The 16,820-nt window shown below is 36.8% G+C and overlaps 2 protein-coding genes across 2 annotated transcripts in view; both read right to left on the reverse strand.

Moving 5' to 3' along the window:
* The window catches only part of prkd3 (protein kinase D3), a 40,632-nt gene extending 34,569 nt beyond the window's left edge, over positions 1–6,063 (reverse strand). The window contains 2 exon segments of the mRNA XM_028438140.1: positions 1,206–1,789; positions 5,748–6,063. Of these exon segments, the coding sequence (XP_028293941.1) occupies positions 1,206–1,484 (279 nt within the window). The 5' untranslated portion in view covers positions 1,485–1,789; positions 5,748–6,063.
* Positions 6,064–7,887: 1,824 nt separating this feature from the next.
* mocs3 (molybdenum cofactor synthesis 3) lies at positions 7,888–16,348 on the reverse strand. Its single transcript, XM_028438943.1, has 13 exons — positions 16,152–16,348; positions 15,355–15,487; positions 15,173–15,265; positions 13,511–13,631; positions 12,762–12,836; positions 12,481–12,598; positions 12,275–12,383; positions 10,872–10,934; positions 10,443–10,606; positions 10,297–10,344; positions 9,623–9,719; positions 9,412–9,519; positions 7,888–8,297 (listed from the first exon to the last, which is right to left on the reverse strand). The coding sequence occupies exons 1-13, from the start codon at positions 16,242–16,244 to the stop codon at positions 8,137–8,139; spliced, it is 1,383 nt and encodes a 460-aa protein (XP_028294744.1). The 5' UTR covers positions 16,245–16,348; the 3' UTR covers positions 7,888–8,136.
* Positions 16,349–16,820: the final 472 nt, after the last annotated feature.

Raw genomic sequence — 16,820 nt, forward strand, 5'->3', positions numbered from 1 at the left:
CATTACTGCTGCCATAGCTACAAGTTTCAGAGTTTATCGTGCTGCTTTTAATTAAAAGCATTCAAGTCAACGTTTCAACCTCGTCCTTAAGTTGCACATCAGAAAAGGCAAACAAAGCATGACTTTTCAATTACCTTTCAACCCAATGAAAAGCAAATGGGAGCTGGCGCCAATGCTTTGAAAATAAGTTATTCTTTAACAGCTTTGAGATCATCCAGAAATATGGAAACTCATTTTATTTATTTTTTTCTAATATTTGAGACTTTTTCTGTATGACTTTTTATGAAGGCATTTAATTGGCGCTGAGCAAATAATTACAATAGTAGGTCTAAATGTATGGGCACCGCCCCCTTTTTAAAATAAATTTGGAATGAAAAGCACAAACCAGTCGGGTAATTGAGGAACCAATCCGACTTATATTCAAATTTCATAAAGATTGGTTGATTACGAACCGAGATAGGATTTTTTTTTAATTTAGCCAATGATGAGAGATAAAGATTTTGTCAAACAAATCTAGAATCAGCATATTGCTCTAGATGCCCTCCAGAATTTAATGGAATCGTCCATGATGTAAAGTCTATCTTTGGTACTTTTGACGTGATCCTGCTGATAAACGACAGCAAAAGAAGAAAGTGTCTAGAGCTAAACGTTAGACATAGACATAGCCGTTAAACATAGACATAGCCCCCAGGACTATGGCAATGTTTCCAGACCTTTTCTACATAAGCGTAATGTGCCTGTGTTTTCATTGTGTCAGAATGGCTGAGTGGTCTAAAGCGCCGCACTCAAGGATTCTTCCTTCCGCTACATTTTTTCATTTTAACATATTTAACACTGCAAATTCCACCTTTAAAAATACATATCCAACAAGAATAAACATTTTAGTGTATTTCCTGGGTCAGGGTTAGGGTTATGCATAGGGATAGGGCTAAAATAAAAGGGTTAGCGGGGTAGCTTAAAATAAATATGAGCTAAAATACAACTGACGGAACTTAAAGTCCCGTATTGCATCACGTGACCTAAACTGGCCAATGAGGGCCACTGCGTATGCATAGAGTGGCAGTCTATGGATAAGTTCACATATCCATAGCCACGGCCGTAATAAAAAAACCTGAGGTAAGAAGTTGCTGTGGGTTGGTCGTGTGTTAGTGAAAAAGGGTTTTATGGGAATTTGAATTGGCCAACAAAACCAGTAGGGCGTTTACCTTCTGATCAACGATGGAACACACCAGGTCCTTCACCGCGGACAGAGAAAGATCACTGGCCTCCAAGTTTACCGTCTCTCGAGTCAGTCCGATCTGCAGCAGGAAGGAGACTCCATGGAAGGAGCTGCGGGAGTTGGTGGGGCTCGGGGCGCTGTGGCTGCCGTTGGAGAGCCGGGTGTAGAGCGGTCCTGGGGGGCTCAGCGATGGGGAGGTCGGGTGGTGCGGATAAAGAGAGTGCAGGAAGGCTCGAGGTAAGGAAGGGGGAGAGGAGGCAGACATTGGGTTTCTTCCAACTGTGACGTGAAACGCTGAACGATTGTAGGATTCAGTGATCGCTTGCGGCTGGATATTTGAGGCGCATTGAGTTTTTGGCCCTCATGGGTTATGCTCATTTAGCACTCAAGTGTTCTATCAGTATAACATCCGTCACACACAGGTCACTCATTAGTTTAAAGGTGGAAAGTTTCTCTCAGCGATCCACAAGCCTGCGCAGCAAAGTCTTCTCTGCAAACTTCATATCCTGGAGTTTAGTTGCTTCTCCTTTGTGAAGTCAGTAATCCACTCCAACCACAGGAAGTCTGTAGCTGCAAACACAAACACAAATGCATCTCAGCTGCATGAATGAATCTGTTTTAGAACCAATCGAGTTTTATCAGCTTATTCTGCATCACTTTAGTTTTTAGTTTACTAAAAAAAATCAATTTAGACTAAATTTTAGCTGGAGGTCAGAAGGATTTGATTTAATCCTAAAAAAAAAAATAATAATAATTTAGTTTGCTTAGAAAAAATTAAAATGAATATAATAAATATATATGGCTCAATTGTCTTATTTTTACAGCTATTACCTAAACTAGCATTTCTGAAAAATCTATTGCAGGAAATATTGTCTTAATGTCATATATTCCACCATATTAATATTATTTGGAACTTTATAGTCACTAATTATGAATAACTATGTGTTTGAATGTGGTGGGACCAAAGTGGGAGAGCTGCATTTTAGTTCTATCTGTATAAATATGCATCAGGTAATGACAATGAAGACTGTTTTTATGTTCATTGGATCTCCATTAGCTTCCACCATGGTGATGTTTGCTTATCTCCCTGGGGTCCATAAAAAAAAAAAAAATCAAGATTCTAGTACATATAAGAACAGAAAAAAATTTAAGACAATTAAAAATATACAGAAATATTGCATGAAAAGATACATCAAAACACATTTCCATTACACCAATAAATAAATAAAAAATAGATGATGTAAACATTAAGATTGGAAAAAAAAAAAAAAACAATAATAACTTGGAAGATTTTTTAAATATGTGTAAAGTTGACATATCTTTCGGGTCCTAATGCAATTTGTTCCATAAGACAGACATTTGTAAATGGTTGGTATTGGACGAATGATGACTTAGTTTGGATTTAAATGCAAGTTGGGTATTGTACAAGTGGTATGATGGGATGAGTTTGATCTTTTCTTGAAATAATCTCGGTTGACCCGTTAAAATAATTATGGGTGTCCCAATCCAATATCGTCCAATATCAGCCTGAAACGAATATCGAATTTAAATTTCCATTTTTTTTTATTTTTATTTTTCTTCGCAATCATTTTTTTATGTATTTATTCAGTTGTAGAATACTGTAGATATTATGTTGAAGGTTAGAATGTATGTAACCAATTGGTTAATAATAAATGGGTCCGTTTTTCTCATACCTACTGTTGCTGACTATTGTTCTCTGCTCACTTGATCTAACATTCCACACTACAAAATAAGTAATTATTTTTGTTTTATTAAAGAAAAGAAAAAAAAATCGGAAATTTGAATCTGATATTTGTTTTCAGGCTGATATCGGACCAATATCCGATATCGACATTGGGTCGGGACACCCCTAGTTGTCTGTGGAGTCTTTTTGTGTGGTTTTGTTGGTTTTTTTTTTGTCATTTTTTTATATTTTTCTGCCATTTTGGGAATTGTCAATTCAGTTTTGTTATGAGTAATAAAAGTATTTATGATTCATGCTGATATCGGATCAATATCGGTATCGGCAGATACGCAAGGCTGCAATATCGGTATCATATCGGAAATGAAAAAGTTGCATCGGGACATCCCTAAAAATAATCTTGTTCATAAGTATTAGTAAATTATAATGGCTTTTAGTTTCAATGAGGGGCCATGATAAGGTGCAGTGAATAATATCAGTGACACTGGTCCTGTACTGGGATGTTCACTGTGACTTCATTAAACATAATTCGGATTATCTTTAAAAATGTATTACACTTTCAATTCAATCAAAGCAAGGAAACAATCATTGCTAAAGAAGTTTTTCCATCAGAGCAAGGCAAAGTAGATATTCCAGCCACCAAAGCACATCTAATATCACGAGGAGAGTTTATTTTTTATTTTTAATATAGTGTGCAGGTTTACTTCTACTACAATCATCACTTTGGTGGTAGAGTTATTGCAGAGGTAGATTAATAGCAAACCCAGTGTAGTCGCAGACCATAAAATCCACCTGTGCTCGATCACCACACCTGATCCTAATAGAACATCGTCAACAGACATGTCATGATTACGATCATTAGATTCAGGTGAGAAGTCTGTCCCTTAGGTTTTCTTCAGCTTCTCTTCTATTCTATATAAGACATACTGGGATCACTTAAAGCCACAAACTGGACCAGGAGGATGTTTGTTTGATTCCACTATGGCCTGGCTGTGGGAATACTGGTAAATGCAAATAATCTCAATCTGAATCACACACACAACCGTACATGATATATTTCCAACATGAATGTTTTTCACTAAATTTACTAGTAAATGTATCTAAAGTAATCGGAGGTGCAAAGAGTTCTGATATATCCTACTGAAACACAAGTACTGTTACTTGAATGAAATTGTGCTCAAGTACAAGTAAAAGTAGCTCAATTATATAATAAAAGGTTACAAGTTACTTTCCACCCGTGGAGTGTCCCGATACAACCTTTTCCTTTTGTGATATGATACCGATTTTATTGCGGCCTTGAGTGTTGACCAGCATCGCTATGATACGATAACAGCACAAATCATACATACTTTTATTACTTATTTTGTAGTGTGGAATGTTAGAAAAGCTTGATCAGGTGATGTTACTCAAACAGATAACAATAGTCACAATTCAAGTTCACTTCAGTTATTTTTTTACTGTCAGTATAAGGTGGGAACAACTGAGGGCGGGGACAAAAACTTATCGGAGCTCTTAGATGGAGTCTGATAAAAATCAGATATTCGTTCTCTGGCTGATATCGGTCCGTTAACCGATATCGGATCAGGACACCCCTTCACCTTTCACCTCCTACGTTTAATTTTTGGTAATAAATCTTGCCACGGTTTCCTTGCATACAGTAAACATCTTGTATATCATGTGTTTTCCACAAAGGCAAATGTATAAAATGAAAGGTTTGTCAAAATGTACAAAATTTTTTTTTTTTTGGTTTTTAATAAAATAACGTGATGAATTCAATAATATATACAGTATATCAGGCTCTGTGTATAGATACATGTTGAACTCTAAAACAGTGCCATACCAAATGTGTCATGTGGATAACAACATAAAAGGTAGAACCACAACCTGAACCAGAGAAAGTGACTTTGATCAGAAATGGCAACAACATATGAATTAGGTTCTATGTTCCATGAAACAGAATATAATAATAATAATAACAATAATTTAAAAAAAAAATAATCACAACGGTTGGGTGTCGAAATGTAATTAATTATTTATTTTAAAAAGTACTTAAATGACTGGTTTAAGAAATTAACTTTATTAAAAAAAAAAAAAGTACATGTACCCATAAAAGCAGCTCAGTTACAGTAAGGTGAGAACAGAATACAACTCATTATAATCCCTGTGTCCTTTAAATGTTAACGCACTGGTAAATAAATAAAGACTTGTATCTTTATCTTTCCTCACTTTGATATTGTTTGTTGTTGTAGTAAACAAAGTCTTTTCATTGCAATAGAAACTTTCAATTGTGGGCAATCATGACGCGCAAAATCAACCACTCGGCATCAACACGTGTAAATATTTAGGCTTCGAACACATTTACTTGCTTTAATAACACTTCGCTGGTAAATGAAGTTTTTTTTTTTTTTTTTTTTTTTTTAATTATTATTTCTGTCTCAGCAGTAGCACATCTCCATCTACCTTTTCAGAGCACACCAGGCCCCTCCAGGTCCAAACGTGTATTTAAAACAACGCGTAAAGTGTGTAAAACGCATCCATTATGTGTGCCTTTGCTCGGGTTTAAACGCTACAACATCTGGGATACAAGCTTTCTGAACATCTGCACCCCTCCCACTTTCAATCGGCTTTGCTGGCAGAACACAGCCCGAGTCAAGAATGCCAGCAAAACAAGTTATACAAGCCCTGAATGTGCTCGCTTTGCTGGCTTCACTACTTCGTTGGAGACTTTATTTTTGTCTCACTGCGTAAAAAAGCGCATCAGGCAAGAAGGAGGGGAAAAAACGACGGCAAAATGTCGAGTTGAAACTTCCTAAAGCGATACTTTACCTTCGCTCTCCGTCAATGGCGCTTTTCTTTCCATTGTGAGAAGACTGGAGAAACTTTTTCTAAACTCCCATCAACTGAGGGGGGAAAGCAGAGTCTAGAGTTGATAGTCCTGTGAGTCTGTTTGGGAGTCGAATCGCAGCGCCGCGGTTCGCGCATGATAAACGTCAGTCTTCCCGCTGCTTATAAACCCTGCTCACATCCTCCGAGCCGTCACTTTATTTTATCTTATCGTGTATTCCTCATCGTAAATTCATGCGTATCTTATTATCCTTCCAGCTGTGACTGCTCCCCCTGCCCGAGGAACGACCAAAGAAAGCAGCAGTAACGGCGGCAGCGGGCGCGACTGGGACTTGTAGTCTTTTCATTCGCTTTTTGTAACCAGCTGTAGCGGTGAGGAAGGACCAGATGGACTACAATCCCTCTGAAGCAATGGCGCCTCAATTCAGTGCGCATGCGCGTTGCTTTTCCGCTATTCCAACTTGGCAGAGCTGAGAACAGAAAACTTTATTCCCCAGGAGGACCGCCTTCAGTTTAAAACACTCTTTGAAGATCTCCTGCAACTTTTTGTTGGGGTAGATTTACTAAAAGAGAAAGTTTAATCACTTTTTTTTTTTTTTTTTCAAGTCAGGTTTAAGACCCACAAATTTGTGCTAAACTTCTTCCTATTAGGGTTCGGAGTATGTTTCCACCCCAGAATACTCAAATTAAATAGTTTGAAAAGTAAATATATTTACACTTTACTTCTCAAAGAATACATTGAAAACTGATTCTGCAATAGAAGTTGAGGTGTGGTTAGTAAGGCTGGCTTCCAACCACAATGTTTGAGTTTCTTTTCACACCCTGGCTCTTCTCTGCATTTGCATGTTTTAACAGAGTAATTGTGTGAAGCTTTTTTTCCGTCGCCCTTTCCGGCATGCAAAAGGACAAAACAATGTGATTTTGCTCTGAATGTCAAAATGAATTTTCTGTGATTGCAACCATGTCGGAAATGAACTGAATAAATAAAAATAAAATAAATAGTTTTCTGGCTGATATCGGATCGGGACACTCCTATTTTCACCTCCTACGTTTATTTTGGTAATAAATCTTGCCACGGTTCCCTTGCATACAGTAACATCTCATATATAAAAAGGAAGAGACCACATTTAATTTGTTTTCCACAAAGGCAAATGTATAAAATGACAGGTTTGTCAAAAACTACAATTCTTCTTTTTGTTTTAGAAAATAATGTGAATGAATTAAATAATATATATATATAACTCCAAAACAGTGCCATACCAAATGTGTCATGTGGATAACAACATAATAGGTAGAACCACAACCTGAACCAGAGAAAGTGACTTACAACATATGGATTATGTTCTATGTGCCATGAAACAGAAATAACAATTAAAAAAAAATCACAAAAAAATTATAATCTACTCAGTAACGGTTGGGTGTCAGAATATCATTAATTCTTTTAAAAAGTACTTAAATGACTGATTTAGAAATGTACTTTAAAAGAAGTACAAGTACCCATAAAAGCAGTTTTTTTTGTTTTTTTTAAAGTGACTGAAGTTTTTAAATTGTAGTGTAGCTGTGTTTGCATTTTATTAATAATGTCTGTCAGCTCAGGCATTCATAGCAGAGTAACATTGTTCAGTAGCATTAATAGCAATTTACTTTGGTATATTTCCCACCAAAACATATATTTTAGATCAGAATTGGCTGGTTTTAAATAAGAACCAGTTCTTCACAACATACCAGGTAAAATCCTAATAATATAGTGTTTCCTTATGCTTGCATAAAGTTTCTTAGTGAGGCTTTGTGTCGACATGATGAACTAAAGTGTTGTTGAGAACGTACAGTACATTCTAAGTTGTACTTACAAAAATCAACATTCTCTTATAGGTAAGCTAAACATTACTGAATGAAAAATGTAGGAGTAACTCATAACTTCTAGAGTATCTACCAAATATATATATTCTCATCAATAGGTTTCTGTTGCTTTTAGTGTAAAAATGACTTAAAATTCATTTTCTTTTTTTGAAGTTACAGATCTGAGCTCTAATACCCTTTTTCTAAAATGGCTTTTAATCCAGATAAATACATGTTAATATTAACTAAACAGCATATCAAACACCAAACTTGATAGACAGTGTCTTCTTTCATAAAGCTTTTATTCTGCTGTTACTAAACATCCAGATTCACGTTTAACATTTGTTCTGATCTGTTTCTACTATTTATCCTTTGAGCTTCATCACAAAAAACTTCACTTAATATACCTAGGACAAATTATACAGACCATGTGCAGGACAAAATCAGAAAAACAGTTTTTGTTTTTTTTTTTTTTTAACATTGGAAGAAGACAGAATTTGCAGTTTATTAACACGGACATATTCAAAAGGCATTAATACTGTGGGAATGTAGGATCTATTATTGTGGCCCACGCCATCAGTCCTCCAATGACGTCCTTCACTGTAAAGTTGCTCAGTTCAGATCCGCTCATCATCTTCTCCAGAACTTGAACTGCAGTCTGAGAATCATTCCCCAGTTTACAGATCACATAAACTGGAGGAAATCACACATGGGGAAACAATAGAAAACCAATGTTAGTCAATGTTATTTATTTTTTAATAGCACTGATTTACTAAATGAGTGTAAATTAAAAACAAGCAAAATGAGTTGGAAAGGGGAAAAAGATACCACTACCTTTATTTTATAAATAACTTTAGAAAATGCAAAAAGCTGATTTTGAAAAAAAAAACTTACCATAACCAGGGTAGGTAGGATTCTAATGGGGTTAATGAGGGAAACTCAATCAATTTCACATCAGAAAAGTAAAATTAATCTGATGTGCTGTTTAATCTTTTATAGATGCAAAATAAATTGCACGTGAACAAATATTAGGAGAGTAAAACCATATTGAAACTGATGTAAAAATGTATCAAGCTTGCATCTCATTAAAAACCTCCAACAAAGCTGTTGCCTTAACACTGACAGAACATAGTGAGACTCAAGAAGTTAATTCATTATCTAGCAAGGTTGAGCAGAATCATCCTAGGTGAAAAGTCTCAAAAGTCATACTTTTGAATTGTAAAAACGTGATAAAATAACTCGTCTATCCACAAGAACACTGAGGTTGGGATGTGGAATCTATAGCTAATGTTGCTACATGGCGATTGGTTGACTGCTAGCAAGTTTAAGTAATTGTCATTATGTCATCATGCAGTTTCAAACAGGACTAAGGCTTTGACCTCCACAATGCCATTATCTACACATTATGGACTGGTGGATATGAGAAACCTTCAGCCATTAAAATAAATCAGAAAATTGTTCATCAAAATAAAAAAAGGTCTAAAGATTAAAATACCATATTTCTACAAAGTGCAACGCCCAAACATTGAGTTATTTCACAGACTAACAAAAAGAAGAAAAAAAAAAAAAAACACCACAAAAATGTTGTTTTTTTGTGGCTATTTTCTAAAAGTAGGCCACCTGCTCAAATTAACTGTGCTTGTTTTGGAAAATAAGCATCACCTAGCAACTGCACTACAACCTGTTACTCGCTGACCAAAATAAGCCTCCGGGCCTGAAGTGCGGGACAACACGGGGGACTGTAAATATGCACGAAGTGGCTCGACGTGCCTGCATACACACACAGAGCCCAGGGTGACGCTTTTACCTGCTGGCTGGCAGTCACCTGCCATCTGCTGCTTTAACTGACTGATCCTGTCCCGAAGTAAAAGGAGATTGTCCTCTTTCCTCTCTGCTAAACCTGAGAGGGGAATATCTGGTAGTTGTATCAGGAGAAAAATCACAGGAAAAAGGTCAATATGACGAAGGTAATAATTATTAGCATGCAAAGCAGCAAATACATGTTAGGAAAAGGATACTTAGAGAGAAGGGTAAGCTGCATATATCCACTTCCACAAGGGGGCGCACATCTAGTAAAAGATGAGGGCTTGCTGTGTCCAACAGGCATTTATATTCCTGGAATCAAAATGAAAAACGCATTAATGTAGGCACGCTTCAAACTGCTGTTGCTACGGGAAAATTAGTTTATTTTTCTATAATTTTAAATACCCATTGATTTGATTCTTTAGTTAAACACAGGATCTAAATTACCTTCAGTAACGGGTGAAATGTTTGTGTAATTGTGGAGGAACACAAGCTGTTTTCACTGGCTTTCCATAAAATTGCAGGAAACAAAACTGTTTCTAACTGAAGCCCGTTGTGCAATCTTGATTGCGCCCCCATTAATCACGATCCCCATCTCAGCACCTAATGACTCAGCGGGTTTCAATCTGCCAATTCTGCAGGAATATAAACAGATGCAATCCACTACCAGTGTTCCCAGAGCCAATAGAGCATGTTATTCTTTCCCATAGAAAAGCTACAGGCACACTTTCAAACCACTTCCCATTTGAGGCTGGGTCAACGCAGAGATGTAATCACTTTATGAATGCGCATGAAAACAGAGAAAACTGTGTGTAATCATACAAAGAGCAGCACTAAATACAACAAGTCACGCAATAAACAACGGCTTTCTGGTTTTTGCGCTCCCTACCTGCACCGTGATCCTCTGATCCTTGGAGAGGAGATTAAGTTTCCGGCACTAAAAGAGTTTTCCGATCATTAGGAGAGAAATGAAGAATGAAAACCAAAATTAATGTTAGCATGTGGACGAGATGTTGTTCCTTTGTTTTGACAAACCTTATCTGTTGCAGCTGAGCCACAGAAAGCCTCGTAGTCCACCAGGCGGGTGACGCTGGGCTTCTCTCCACAAACAGCGCAGTCGGGCTGCCTGGGCCGCAGCCTGATGGACCTCCACCTGGAGTCCTGGGCATCAAACATCACTAACTGCTGGCTACAGGAAGCTAGCATGTCCGTGGTCAAGGAAAACAACAGTTTAATGGAAACTATCAGGTACACGTCACATTTAAACACCAGTGCTTAAGCAGGGTTTAGGTTAGAGTCCAGTTTGTGCCTTTTTGATGCAACCAGCAGGTTTATTCCAGTTTGTTTGATTTTAAATGACAAGTCTGTCTGTTCAGCAATATTGCAACAACAATCAATCACTTTTCTCTAATGTTTGATAGAAGCAGCTGCTCTTAGGTAATGGATGTGTACAATAAATGATACAGCCCTGTCCAGAAGCCATCTTGAGAACTTCCAAAGCTTGGAAACATCCCATTATTCCTGGAACTGAAAACAAAGAATATATATTTTATTACAAAATACATTTCTAAAAGGGGCATATATGTAAAATTCAAGTAATACAACAAAATGTACTTCTTTATTCCTTAAAGTCAAATATTTGTGGAATTTCTATCTTGCTGGGTAATGAAGTAATATTACAAGACTGGAAACTGTGGACAGTTTTATTAGATTTCCCCTGAAAATCACTATCTTTAAGATGATCTGATTACAACTTTATAAAGTAAAATTCCAAAAGAAAAAAAAAAGTTGTCGGCATAAATGAAACCTTAACATATTATTCAAAAAGAAGACAAAATGAACTCGCTGGAAGTACATTGAATTTCCAATCGACAACAATGGCAGGTGATAGTATTAATAAAGGAAAACCAGAACAATAGGGATGTAATGATTCACTCAACTCCCGATACGATTCGATTCACGATACTGGGTTCACGATACGATTCTCTCGCGATTTATTTTACAAAATGGGACTGTAGACAAATTTTTTTTTTGGGAAAAAAAATAAATACTGTATTTTATTTTTTTTTCATTGTCAAAAGAATCCCTTGATAAACTATTCAAAACAATGCAATTTAACTAAAAATAAATTTTGAATGAAATAAATAAAGGAATAATAGAAATGAAGCCTATTAATTTAAATTCTGGTTCTATAATAAACAATGCAAAACTGCATAATAGTTCTTTTTCTTTTTAAAAGTGCAACTGAAAATGTATTTTGTGCCTTAACAACTGCACTTTAAAAAAAAAAAAAAACCGTGATTAACACTGATTTACGTCATATTTGTTTGGACCAGCAGAGGGCGCTGGTAACACAGTGGTCGGTTGGCATGCAGAAATTCTTGCAGTGAAGAAGAGAAGCTATGCTAGCAGACAGAGCTAATAGAAAAACGTGACTTTTACAGATATTCAAGTAATATTACAGATATTCTTTCGGTGCTAAAGGGGCAATGAATCATTTATTAACATATTTAAGAGTAGAAGGCGGCCAGAAAGAAAGTATTAGCAGACTCCGCCCGCCGCCTACACTTGTGGATAGCGCCCTCTGCTGGTTAAAAAAAGTACTGCGATTCAATTTTCAGAAAATCGATATCAACCGTGATACCTATGAATCGATTTTTAACTGCCTTACGATTAATCGTTACAACCCTACAGAACAACAAATATAAAATGAGTCAGACTAGTTGCATTAACATAACGTGTAAACTATTAAAAATGGCCTTAAAAGCATTGACAGAGACTGACTTTTAGTATTTAATACCTTCTGCTGCTGACCCTAGCCTAATTAAAGAGTTAAAACAGTTTTTCCAAAGCTTTAAATTACTCACCCACTCCTAACACGCCTCCATCAGAACAATTGGTCACAGTCTCTGGGGGCGGCGGCACTGGGTATAGACATCTGTAGCATGGGCCTCCTTGGTAGTTATAGACGGTTAACTACACACACACACACACACACCCAAACTAATGGTTGTACAGTTTGTATAGAGATCCATCCACACACTACATAACAGGGGTTCATCTTTTATCTCACCTGGCCCTCCATTCGTAAGGCACTCGCTGACACAAGAGGTTTCCCACTGAGCACACAGGAGTCATTCACCAGATATCGGGTTGGGACGTTGTCTGAACAATCCACCACAATATCATACATGAAATCAACCAGGTCAAGGTCTGAAAACAGGGTTTCAAACAAGGTCGCTCCACTGTGTAGTCATCTTCATGCCTTTAAAGTCATCACAGATTCTGATGAGGCTTCACGGATAGAAGCTGGAAGATGTTGCTATGGCAACAACAGATGTAATGTGAGGATACTGTTGAACGAGTTGTAAAGCGTTATCAGGTGTGAGCTGCAGGTGGTAGGGGACACACTCTACGCTGGAGTTGAGCCTGTAGACATAAGAACACAATGAGAATTAGCATGTGGCTAAATAGCAAAATGAAGGACATGGAACTGCACCAACACATGGTAAACAAACTGCTACTTCCACCAAGAACAAACCAAAAAATAGCTTTGTGTGAGTTGTAATTCTCAGTTACAAGATTTCTTTCACAAGCAATTCATTGCAAGAGGTATCGCTCAAAATTCTCTATGGTAATTTTTAATCTGCATGTGTTGAAGTTTGCCAGTGACAGCCAAAGGTTAAACACAAATCCTGTTAGTAAACTCATCAAATTTTGGTGATGTCATATGTCGCCCTCTTGTGGCAGCTGTTGTGCAACCTACGGACTGAGCACAGTAGACTTACTGTGAGACAACACAAGCTGCTGTCTCTAAAATAAAATGTTCACTCAATATTTGTCAACTGAGGAGCAAAACGCAACCATAAATCAACAGTGGTGAGACAGAGAAGCGCCAGCAGGACCTGCAAAACTACCAATGGGTCACAGAAAGCTACAAAGTACACCAATTATCCCCCGTTAGCAGCTATTTCCTAATAATAGCAGCATAGTAACATCTCTGTTTGAGCACAGCTGGACTACACATAGTCTAGACGTCTCTGTTTGGTAAAGGAAAACTACAGGGTTATTGCACGTTAAATGTGACGATGTAAAGTCATTACCTTTTGATGGTGCTGGCTGCAGACAGAGCCTTGGCCTGGCCCTGGTTCTCCTCCCCATGGAGCACCTGTCTGTGCAGGTTGCTGAGCTCCACCTCATCATAGTCCAGCAACCCGAGACGCCCTGAGGACACAGAGAGGACATAGTCCATCAGAGAGGACTACTGGACACTGATAAGTTTACTCATTTATTCCAAAACAAAGAGGGAGATCCAACTGATTTAGTTCCTCCAACTATTTAAAAAAAAAAATGTCAATGCTTTTACATTTTTCTTCTTCTATGGCAATAATTGAATGATCACTTACACTTTCCATGAACCTAGACTTCAAATCCCCAGTGTGTAAGTGTTGGTATGGAGTTCTCCTCCTCTTGCTTAGAGGCAGCCTGGCTTTGGACCTAACGGTTCCTGATCTGCAATCCCTGTCCAACCAAATCTACGATCTCTCTCTCCTGTTTGGTTTTGTCCTTTTCCAGGAATATTTCTACCTGACTGAGGCAGTATTAATTTGTTGACTAAAGATTTCCCATTGTATTCATTGACAAAAAATTTTTTAAAGCGAAAATAACAAGATTATATAGCGATATTACGTTGTGCAATTCTCGAATCGATTCAAAATACATCCACATCTATTTTTTTTTTTTTTTTCCCCCCAAGCTGGTCGACAAGCTTGTTTTTTCAAAAAAAATCTAAAGAAAGTACTAACTTTCTGCATTTATTTGTTGTTCTAGGCACATACCTCAGTTAAGTTGCACTAAAGTCAAGTTGGTTTAAAAGCCACAGATTGGATTATTTTAACTGTTGGCACATGGCATGTTAAAGCCAATGTTTTGAGTGTAAAATATACCAATAAAATATATTTCATAGATAATGTTCTCATGAAGATGTACAGATTAGTTGTTTCTTAAGACATATATACTATAGATATTAAAAAATTGCAATAATTGCGTTATACTTTAATATCGGGATGTATTGTATCGGGATATGAATCGTATCGTCAGATGCCAGGCAAAACACACCTAATATGACTAATAAAGAAAATAAAAATACAAGTCAACCAAACTACATCAATATATTGGTAATTTTATTTAGTAATAAATGCAAAACTATAATGTTCACATGGGAACTAAATCCAAATAGAAATGTTTATTTTATGAATGTATCTAATCCAAACTACTCTTGTTGTCTGTTACCTGCACTACATGTATATTTGTTCTTCCATCCTTTATATTTAAAATTATTATACCATTTCTGTTTTTTTTTTTTCATGTTTTCACGCCATCCATTAAACCCCATTCCTTGTATTTTTTTAACTCTACTTGGAAATAAACCTTTTCTGATTCTGAATAGGAAGTAAGCTGATTGTGTTGGCGGATGTAAGACTGCTCATGTGGTCTCACACTCTGATCACACCAAATCTATTCACAAATAATGATACATTCCCAATACAGTTAATAAATAATTTTCTTTTAAAATGCATACACTTATGCTTTATATTTTACATGACATTGTCATTTAGTTGACTAAAAACTAAAGACTGAAATAGTCATTCTGATTTAAACTATGTTGCATTCTAATCAAAACTATAAACTAAATCAAAATTCGCTGTAATAATGAACTGTGATTCTAGAACACACGTGTCTAAAGGAGATTAAACAACACCTACCAATGCCTGCAGCAGCAAGATACTGAGCCACAGGACATCCCAAACCTCCACATCCCACAATCAGCACTGACGTCTTTGAGATGTTAAGGTGACCTGCAAACATTCATGATACCTCTGAGTTGTGCCACACAAGCCCTCAGTCACTGACTTTTTTCTGGTAATTGTAAGAGCAAGAAAACAACCTCTCACTCCGAGCTCAGGCAGAAGGAGCTGTCGGCTGTATCTCAGGATGTCTTCTCTGCTTAATGCTGGTTTCTCTGTCAGGGGGTTCAGAGATGTCACTTTGTGATGGAGTTCTGGTGCTGAAGTTTGGCCCTGGTTTTACATTGTGGAACATTAAAATAACAAACAACAATCATCCACAGATTTTTTTTTTTTTTTTTTTTAAGTATAACTTGTGTTCTGTTACATAACCAAAATAAGTGTAAAATGGGATCAGGAATTATTAAATGATTATTGCATATTCACATGCTCCAAAAAAAAAAAAAAGCCCAACATAAAATTATTGGGGATGGTTGGGATTATCTGAATAAACTTCTGTTACCCAGTACAGCAGTGGTTCCCAACCTTTCATGGATTGTGATTCTATTATCATATCAATACTTTCTGGTGACCATAAACACAATTTTATAGAATTAGAGTAGCCAGGATTGATTTAATGTATTTGTTTAAGATCGTATTGTCTTGTAATTGATTTAAAAAATAATAATAATAATATTACTTTTTACTTCTCCAAATTCGAACATTTCAGGCGACCCCACATGAGGTCATGACCCCAAGGTTGAAAAACACTGCCGTACAGCATAGAAAAGAAAACCAACGACCAACTATTGATAAAAATTAATGCTGCAGCAGTTTTTACAGATAACGTTTTTAGCCCAGCATTTGGTTGCTGGTTTACCCCCAGTGAACCCACCGGTTCTTTCTCATTTAAACAAAAACTGTTGAATGTTTACAACATTTAAAAAGTTATTCGTACCTTTTCCAGTTGAGCTAACTTTCTACTCAGAATAGCAATTTCATTTTTTTTCTCCTCAAGCTGAGCTTTCAAGCTGCTCACGTCCTCAGACATCTCCTTTGACCAAAAGCATCAACTAATAACAAATAGTTTAACTCCGTGAACCGCTAACGCTGACACACAGCGCACATGATGCAAACTTCCGGTTAAACCACGTGCGTGAGGTTACGTCGCGAATGACGCAGCGCGCTCTCATGACGTATTGCGTCACCAGTGTTGTATTGTTTGTTTGTTTTTTAAGATATATAATATGCTGAGTTTGTATGTCGCATAATTATACTGCTTGTACATTTTAAAAATATATTTATTTTCTGCTTTCCTTAAAGATAGTAAAGTGACGTGAACAATGGCTACGTCACGAGTGACGTAGCTGTAGGCAAAAACAAGAAACGCCGCTGGCTAAAGACTGTGGAGCAGTAATTTTACAGCTTTAAAATGTCGTCTTGTTGTGTGTTTGGGTGCCAGAATAGGAGGAATATCGTTACTGGACGTAAATTAAAGTTTTATAGGATTCCAGCGGACACTCGTGCTCAGGAAAAACGAAGACCGTTGTGGGTTTGCCTCCAGGCTAAGCCCCGCCCAACAAAAAAAGCCACAATGTTTATAAACAATCAAAATGTCAAAATAAAC

Source organism: Gouania willdenowi, chromosome 22 (assembly GCF_900634775.1).
Source record: "Gouania willdenowi chromosome 22, fGouWil2.1, whole genome shotgun sequence".
Taxonomy (NCBI): domain Eukaryota; kingdom Metazoa; phylum Chordata; class Actinopteri; order Blenniiformes; family Gobiesocidae; genus Gouania; species Gouania willdenowi.